Below are 9,030 nucleotides of genomic sequence, written 5' to 3'. Positions count from 1 at the left end.
TTCTGATCAGACTTAATTAAACCTAAACCACTAATTTCATAAGCTAGTGAAACTCTTTCTCCATTATAAATTTATCAAATGTTGGAGTACTTCTTTTGTCCCAATTAATTTGATTAATATTTTCTTTTTATTATTTCAATTAAATTAATTTATTTATTTATATGAAAAAAATTAAAAAAGATTTTTATGACTTTTTTACTTATACACTCTATTCACTTTATTATCAAACACGCTTAAAATATTAAAAATATTGTAACTTTTTAAATTTCGTGGTGAAAAGAAATTGATCAATTTAGATAGGACGCAGAAAATTAAAATTTATGTTCAACTAAAGTGTCATAGAGTATAAATTAAGAATATAAAAGTTCCATTTTACTTTGAATGTGATTTCTTTTAATAAATTAGTTAAATAAAATAAAACATTTAAAGATCGCGCACGGTGAAATCGAACCCAGCATTACGTCACAGAGAGATAAAACACGAAGCATAAACTGAGACGGTTAAAATAAGAGACGAAGCATAAATGATCGACGTTAAAATGGAGAAAAAGTTTGGGTTTTGCCTTTGATAAATTTGCTCCCATCACTCACACACGTAGAATTCTCAGCGGACACGACTCTTCTTTCTTCTTCATCTTCTTTCTTCCGTCGTCACCATTTATCCAAATCCCATCTCACTGTAAGTCTTGTTCAATTTTTCTCTCGCAATGTCTGAATTGAGTACTACTTCCCCTGCTTACGGTACAAGTACAACTACCTCTATGCGTCGTGAATGCCTTTTTTAGCTGCTTCCATTTTCCCCCAAAATTTGCCTTTGAATTTCGTGCGATTTCGGAATTTGCAGAAATGAACTTCGCGAAGAGGGAGTACGAGTTCTTGAAGGAAATCGGGCTCGGACCGCGGAATTCGGGCTGTTATGTCAATGGGGTTTGGCAAGGGAGCGGGCCCGTGGTTTCTTCTGTGAATCCTGCTGATAATCAGGTTTTTGAGCTGATTTTCTCCGTTATTTCGATCTCTTTTCTTTGTTTTGATAAGTTGTAGAACTGTTGAAGTAAGTGTTTTAGTGATGGCTGATAGTAATTGACTCATCATGTTGTTGCATTTGATGTTGATCGTTTGAATTAGCATTGGGGAAAAATCATAATTTGTCTATCCTTGAGTGAGAAGGATGAAAGTTCAAATTTTTTATTTTGGGTGGAGTTATGATAATATCTGTAAATAGTTTTCTTTTCTAAACTCAATCAATTTTTCGTATAATTGAGATATAAGCTCCTTTTTTCTAAGTTTTCCCTTACAAAGCTGGGTCATTATGTTGTAAGATTTTGAGATTCTTTTCCAAATTTAATACACTTCATTATGTGGTTCAAGCAGGGGCGGAGTCAGAAAAATTTATTGTGGATTTTATAAATTTTGAATTCAAGGTTCCGATAAGTTAGTTTTTCTATGATTCGGTTTGATGATGGGAGCTTTTGCACAATGATTCACATAAAATATTGAAAAATTGATAATTTTATAAATTATAAGTACAATTTGAAAGTAAAATTAAAATGGTGGGGGCTGAAGCCCCTCCTTATCCCTTACTAGCTCCACCTCTGGGTTCAAGACGGATGTCATTTCTAATCGGGTGTTACTCGTCTCTTGGTTTAGCAAATTGCTGAAGTTTTTGAAGCATCCATTCAAGACTATGAAGAAGGCATGCGAGCATGTGCCGATGCTACCAAGATATGGATGCAGGTTCTATTTAATTTCCTTACAAATTCAATCATCATGATGCAAAAATAAAAAATTTCGATGTATATACTAATTTTCTCATCTTGTTTCAGATTCCAGCACCAAAGAGAGGTGAGATTGTAAGGCAAATTGGTGATGCTCTGAGAACCAAACTCCATCACCTCGGCCGGCTTGTATCCCTTGAAATGGGAAAGATACTTGCTGAAGGAATAGGGGAAGTTCAGGTTTGTCTTCAAATTTGGGAAGTGAAACATTCTTGTGTAATACTCCCTTCGTCCCTGAAATAGCTTCCTCTTTGGGGAAGGCATGGGTTTTAAGAAAAAGTTGTAAAGTGTATTGATAGTGGATAAAAAGTGTTGTAATTATTATTGGAAGATGTGAAAAGGTGTTATAATTAGTATTTAGAGTGGTGAAAAGTGAAAAGTAAGAATAAATAAATATTATTAGTGGTGGGGTAGTTCTCCAAAAATGGAAAGAAAGAAAGAGGAAGTTATTTAAGGGACGTCCCAGAAAGGAAAAAGAGGAAGTTATTTCAGGGACGGAGGGAGTACTACCTTTCGATATCGTATTCTTATTCATGTCATCATCATTGTCTTCTTCTAGCCTTTACCCGAAATGCTAGTTGACCTATAGGAGTTAAAAGCAGAGAATTAAAAGAAGTATAAAAAAATAATAAAATTGATCAGTTTGTTTGGGTTGTCAAAGCGTTCATCACTCTCTGGGTTGTTCAGTTATTTTTTTTATTATTTTTTTTTTTTAAAGTTTTTTCCATTTTATGTATCTCATCCTTTATGTTATGTGCCTGTCGAGACCATAACTACATTAAAGGAAACTTCAGAAGTCATGAAAGTGCAATGTGCAAGTTTAAAAATAAAGAAATGTGTTATTCGGCGGTGCTTTGAAGTTTTAATTTATGTAATTCTATGGATTGGCAAAAAATGATCAAGTCATCTGTGAGTTGTCATATGCATTTGTGTGGATTCTTTCCTTTGGATCTTGCTTTGTGCTATTTTTGACATATATTAAGATAGTGTTGAGCTTATTAACCTTCTTTGAGGAAATATTATCGCAGGAAATAATTGATATGTGTGACTTTGCTGTGGGATTAAGCCGCCAGCTGAATGGATCCGTTATACCTTCTGAACGTAAGCTTGAGAATCCTTCCAAGTTTCGATCACTTAAAATAAAACTGATGTTATGTCGGTGAACTTTAGATATCATACATTATTTGGCTTACAAGTATTGCACGAAATCATGTAGAGAAGCTTTTATGCTTATGTAATTCAAAAAAATAACTAATTTATTTACTGTTTTCAATTTTGGTTGCCATCTAAACAGGACCTAATCACATGATGTTGGAGGTAAGCAAGAGCTATGGTTTTCTTCCGAGCTCGTGATTTATGGTTATTTAATACATTGCATATCTGATATTCATGCATCCTATCACGGAACAGATGTGGAATCCCTTGGGAATAGTCGGCGTTATTACAGCCTTCAACTTTCCTTGTGCTGTTCTTGGTGAGTATTTGAACTAGAATTGTTATGTAAAGCATTTTCCATATTATATTAGGAAATACTATAAACAAATTAATTAGTTTTTGCATGTGTTAAGTTCTAATGTTATCTTTTGTTGTGTGATTGTAGGATGGAATGCATGCATAGCTCTAGTTTGTGGAAATTCTGTAGTGTGGTGAGTCTTGTGCTATGCTATAACCTATATTGTGATTTATTTATGCAAGTGCCAATGGTAATCATCAGTAATTTTCGTTTTCATTCGGTATGATTGTTTGTCTAATATATCAATGGAAGCCTATAGTATTATTCAATTTTATCGGAAGCAATTCTATTTTGGATTATCTCAGATAGGTAACCACTTGTGAGTTACGATATATTATGTTTCAAATAGATACCTAGGGGTGGCACGGTACGGTATACCTTATTAAATCGACCATACCTTATATCTTACCTTTACCTCCGGTATGGAGAAAATTCATACCTTTACCTTACCTTTACCTACGGTATACCTTAGTTCGGTATACCTTAAGTACGGTATGGAGAATATACAAAACCTTTACCGTACCTTTATTTCGGTATACCTTACCGAATTTCGGTATACCGTACTTTCACGGTATACCGCATTTTAACGGTATACCAAAATAATCGGTATTATCAAAATCGAAAAAATTCAATTGGTATACCGTACTTTACATTCGCATACTTGTATGCATTCATGTAATATATAGTAATAAATTCAATCGGTATAAATGTTATAAGTTACATATAATTTATATGTTAGAAGTAATATTATTTATAATATAATACTAATATTATAACTATGCTATTATATATGTAAATATTATAAGTTAGATGTATAATCTATTGTAAAACAATAATTTTAGTTATATATTATAACTATACTATAATATCAAAATAAATAATTTTATTTTATTGTATGACTTATACTATATACTATATTTTATTTATTTTTGTATCATTTGATGATATTTATAAATTCATGTACAATTGTATATATTCACATAATATAGATTATATACATCATTTTATAAAATTTATAAATATTTTTAAAAATATAGACATAAAAATAAATATTATATATTTTAAAACTATAGATTTTGATACGATATATACCGCGATTTTCAGTATACCAATATATACGGACAACTGCGGTATATCAAAATAAGGTATTGTACCTTATTACCGGTGTATACCGAATATTAAGGTATACCAGAATAAGGTATGATACCGCATCACTAGTATATGCTGTAATATTCGGTATACCAGTAATACGGTATCATACTGTATTCCGGTATATACCTTTAATACGGTATTTATTGATTTTTTCGGTATATACCGCGGTATCGGTATACACCGGTATACCGCGGTATTTGGAAAATTCATACCTTTACCTTACCGTAAATCTTCGGTACAGTATCATACCTTACCAAAAAAATCGGTATACCTTAAATTCGGTATTTTGCAGTATTTTACGGTATGATATGTCCGGTATACCGAGTTTTCGGTATATTTTTCCAGCCCTATAGATACTATGATTTAAAGCCAGAGCAAAGACTTGTTGAGATATCTGTATACAGTAAGTTTATTTTCTCCTGTCTTCTCCAATCATAGCTTTCTTTCCTCTTTATGATACATAAGCAGTGTTTTTCCCACCTTGAAATCAGAATGTGGCGTTCATGAATTTTGAGAATCCTATAAATTTTCAGGAAAGGTGCTCCGACCACACCTCTCATTACCATCGCGATGACAAAGATAATAGCTGGAGTACTGGAGAAAAACAATTTACCGGGAGCAATTTTCACAGCATTCTGTGGAGGTGCTGAGATTGGTCAAGCTATAGCAAAAGATCCGCGCATTCCCCTAGTTTCTTTTACCGGGAGTTCAAAGGTACTAGTTTCTGTATTCACCACTCGCCTGAAGGAGTGTAAGAGCATATCATCTTTCCGAACTCATATAAATTTGATTGGTGTCGAATCCAGGTGGGTCTAATGGTACAACAAACGGTGAATCAAAGATACGGCAAGTGCCTGCTCGAGCTAAGTGGCAATAATGCCATAATAGTCATGGATGATGCTGACATTGAACTTGCTGTACGCTCTGTTCTGTTCGCTGCTGTTGGTACTGCTGGCCAGCGATGTACAACTTGCCGTAGATTGGTATGATAAACACTTTGCAGTCTCCTCTTCGAACGAGATATGATGCATAACTTACTAATCTCATCCTGAAATTGCAGATTCTCCACGAGAGTGTTTATCAGAAAGTACTTGACCGGTTATGTGATGTCTACAAGCAAGTCAAAGTCGGAAATCCGTTAGAGAAAGGTACCTTACTCGGGCCGCTGCACACTCCTGTTTCGAGGGAAAATTTTGTGAAGGGAATAGAGAAAATCAAATCTCAGGTTTGTGATACTTCCCGAATTAAATCATAATTTGAGATTAATAAACCCTGAATCATGATTTGAGATTAATAGACCCTAATCGGGGATTGGTGAACGACTTAAGATGTTTTTAGATTCTTGAAAATGTTCGGTCTCCAATAATTCACCGATTATTATTCTTGCTCAATGCTGCAGGGAGGAAAGATTCTTGTTGGTGGCAGCATTATTGAGTCTGAAGGAAATTTTGTGCAGCCCACCATAGTCGAAATATCTGCTAGTGCCGACGTTGTTAAGGAAGAGTTGTTTGCTCCTGTTCTCCACGTGATGAAGTTTCAGGTAGTTTTCGGCTCCCACCTGTCCGAACGTCTCCTCTTTAAGTGTCGTACAATGGTTTCAAACGTCTAATTTTTTTTTTTGCAGACGCTGAAGGAAGCAATTGAAATAAACAATTCTGTGCCTCAAGGCCTAAGTAGTTCCATCTTCACTCGGAGGCCTGAAATCATATTCAAATGGATCGGGTGAGTGATGAAATGCTATACAGAGCTCTTCGTCGCTGTTTTTATTTCTCTGGTGGACATTCGGTAGAATAATTGCTATCTCCAACTGTTTCTAACATTCATAAATTGGATACAGTCCCCAAGGAAGTGATTGTGGTATTGTGAATGTAAACATTCCGACAAATGGTGCTGAGATTGGCGGCGCTTTTGGTGGCGAGAAAGCTACTGGAGGCGGCCGTGAAGCTGGGAGCGATTCTTGGAAACAATACATGAGGCGCTCAACTTGGTAAAGCCGATTATATTCTATCTTGGGTTAATGATAGCTTTTATACATATTCCCAAAGACAAAACAAAAAATGCCCACTATAAAAAAAAAATTATAAAAAAACTATCCATTTTGAGCTTGAAATGATAAAATGGCCCTTACTTAAATCGCGAACTTTGCTTGAGAAGCTTGACCAATGCTCAAGTTATACTAATGCGCTAATGCTCAAGTAATCGAGCATTCTCTTAGAAAATGCGCTAATGCTTGACATACTCGACCATTGTGAGTCGAGCAATTGAGCATCAGTGCAAAATATACTAATGCTCGACATAAAGGTAAAAAAAGTTATAAATAGGTATAAGTTATATATTTTGTAAAAGGTTTCATCTTTCAAAATGGGTAGATACAGTTTTCACCCTTCTATCTTGGTATTCTCATCTCGTGTCAAAATCCTATCGAGCATGCTGGAGTAGTGGTCAGAGCCCACGAAGCTCGTTTCAGATTCCCTTTCTGACTATGAGCATGTTGCCTTGTGTATAATGCAGCACTATCAACTACGGAAGCGAGCTGCCTCTGGCTCAAGGGATCAACTTCGGGTAGTGGATACGAACGGGCAAGCTCGACTCGAGCAGGTGTGGTTTCTTGTCAAAAATGCTTATTAGTTCCATATCTGAATCTATGGCAAGAATCTGAATGATGGCTGGTTCCATATCTGAACCTATGGCAAGAATCTGAATGATCAGATTCTGTAATGAAATAAAGCATAATTTTAGACTTGCTGTTGTATATGAATACGGAAGGATTTTAATTTAAACGGCATATCATATTTAAGGGGTTTGAAAAAGTAAGTCCTACATTCTCTGTTGCATCGTCTTGTTGTTGGCTGCTGCAGGTTTCGGTGATGCCGAATCCTCTATTGCGTCATTCTGCAATATCTCGTATTGTAGTTATGGATGGTCTTAATGAAATTTAAAAATCATAACTAATTTTGCTTTTGAAATTCCTTAATTATTGAGATAATTATATTTATTATTTTAATTATATTTTTTATAAAAATAAAATTTACTATAATATTATGAATTATGTTTAACTTTCATTTACAAAAATTGAAATTTAAAATAAAATAGATACCTTAATTTTGAATTCGTCATATAATTAACAAGATGAGATCGTAGAAGGGAATGAATTTTATTTAATAATCACAAAATTAAATTAAAGCATAAAATTGAAATTGAAGAAAAAAAAATGCACAAATATATTAAAGAATAGAAAATGAGATACAAAATTAGGTGTGGCACACTAGATCTCAAATGATTATTTTATATATGCAAAAATTTTACAATTAATGAGGATTTTCATTATGCAAAAACTTGGTAGCTAGGTTTATTTTTAATATTTTCTTGACATATTATACGATGAAGCAATAAATGATATAGGTCCGGTGTATGTATCGGTCTCATGCTAGATCAATTAATACTTAGAGTTAAAGATTTCATATTCCAGTTCCATCATGCGATTTTTAAAAATTTGTCTTCTCAACAAAAAATAAAATAAAAAATGATCCACATTGGATGACCTGATGTCATATCGTGCATGAACAAACAAAATACGAGAAATATTATTCGTGCGAAATTCTACCCAAAAAAATGGATTATTCTTTTGTTCTATTTTTTTTTGGGGGGGTGGAAATTTTCAAATAGCAGAATTTGGCAGATTTTTAAATCGGGATGCAATAATTTGTAGATGCAATAGGAGAAGTTACACAACGACGTGAAAATTATTCCCTCCGTCTCGCAAAGTCTGGTCACTTTCTTTTTGACATGGATTTTTAAGAGCTACTCCATTCGTCCCACTTTAATAGGCTCGTTTTCTTTTTTGGGACGTCTCATTTTAATAGGCTCATTTTCTATTTTGAGTAAAAAAAGTGTATTTAGTTGGTGTGAATCACACTACTTTTCTACTAAAAAGTAAATTTTTTTAATCAACGTGTTCAAAAGAAGTGAGCCAATTGAAATGGAACGAATGGAGTAGTATTTCGTGAGACTCTTTTCTTGAGACAGAATCTCACTCCGCACATATCTCGTGTGCGAACAAATGGAATACACAAAAATGCAAGATGAAACACTACTGTAGACTGTAGTAACAAAGTCAAAATCCTCTTGAAAAATAGGTCTAGTGGCACACGTGGATTCATACCTTTTTTCTACTTATTGGGAATAATTGATATATAGATTAAATTAATTAACCACTGTCATTATCTCCAAATTGATGATTATGAGTTTGATAAAATTAAAAAGTATTCCATCTCATCCCTTCTCTCTTCAAAAAGTTGTTCACCAAATCTATTGTAATTGAAAAAAATATTACTATTGCCATAAAAAAAAGTGACCTCTATGATTGGTATTAGTTGTTTTAATTGACCTCTTTTTGCAGAAATCGGCTGCATTATTTTTGTCATTTTGCTCTCGTTTGTGAGTTGAGTTGATTACTTGATTTGTCAAACTATACGAACTAATAAAGTAATTTTGTTTTATTATTTTAATTATATGTTTAGGGGGAATAAAGGAGATTATACTAATAGCACGTATTAGTCAGTATGGTAACTACTATAATCATATCATTTTG

The 9,030-nt window shown here is 33.7% G+C and overlaps 1 protein-coding gene across 2 annotated transcripts; it reads left to right on the top strand.

Annotated features, from left to right (window-relative positions):
• Window positions 1-512: 512 nt before the first annotated feature.
• Window positions 513-7,249, top strand: LOC131004093 (aldehyde dehydrogenase family 7 member B4). Of its 2 annotated transcripts, none has more exons than XM_057930694.1 (15): window positions 513-740; window positions 844-980; window positions 1,647-1,733; window positions 1,823-1,954; window positions 2,803-2,875; window positions 3,069-3,091; window positions 3,185-3,248; window positions 3,375-3,420; window positions 4,973-5,153; window positions 5,246-5,422; window positions 5,500-5,664; window positions 5,839-5,979; window positions 6,064-6,161; window positions 6,277-6,426; window positions 6,951-7,249. In XM_057930694.1, the coding sequence occupies exons 1-15, from the start codon at window positions 707-709 to the stop codon at window positions 7,003-7,005; spliced, it is 1,563 nt and encodes a 520-aa protein (XP_057786677.1). In that variant the 5' UTR covers window positions 513-706; the 3' UTR covers window positions 7,006-7,249. The 2 variants fall into 2 exon arrangements, with proteins under 2 accessions (XP_057786677.1, XP_057786678.1); XM_057930695.1 differs by having other exon boundaries at window positions 524-678.
• The last annotated feature ends 1,781 nt before the right edge of the window (window positions 7,250-9,030 follow it).

Source organism: Salvia miltiorrhiza, unplaced genomic scaffold (genome assembly GCF_028751815.1).
Source record: "Salvia miltiorrhiza cultivar Shanhuang (shh) unplaced genomic scaffold, IMPLAD_Smil_shh original_scaffold_326, whole genome shotgun sequence".
Classification (NCBI taxonomy): Eukaryota; Viridiplantae; Streptophyta; class Magnoliopsida; order Lamiales; family Lamiaceae; genus Salvia; species Salvia miltiorrhiza.
Note: the sequence above shows the minus strand (reverse complement) of the source record. Positions and strands in the feature narration are given on the sequence as shown.

What these genes read in the sequence shown, in the direction of transcription:
- LOC131004093 (XM_057930694.1), top strand. Translation starts at nt 707, where the DNA reads ATGTCTGAATTGAGTACTACTTCCCCTGCTTACG. An exon ending in CTACCAAGATATGGATGCAG is followed by an intron (nt 1,734 to 1,822) that starts GTTCTATTTAAT and finishes ATCTTGTTTCAG; the next exon opens with ATTCCAGCACCAAAGAGAGG. An exon ending in GTACAACTTGCCGTAGATTG is followed by an intron (nt 5,423 to 5,499) that starts GTATGATAAACA and finishes CTGAAATTGCAG; the next exon opens with ATTCTCCACGAGAGTGTTTA.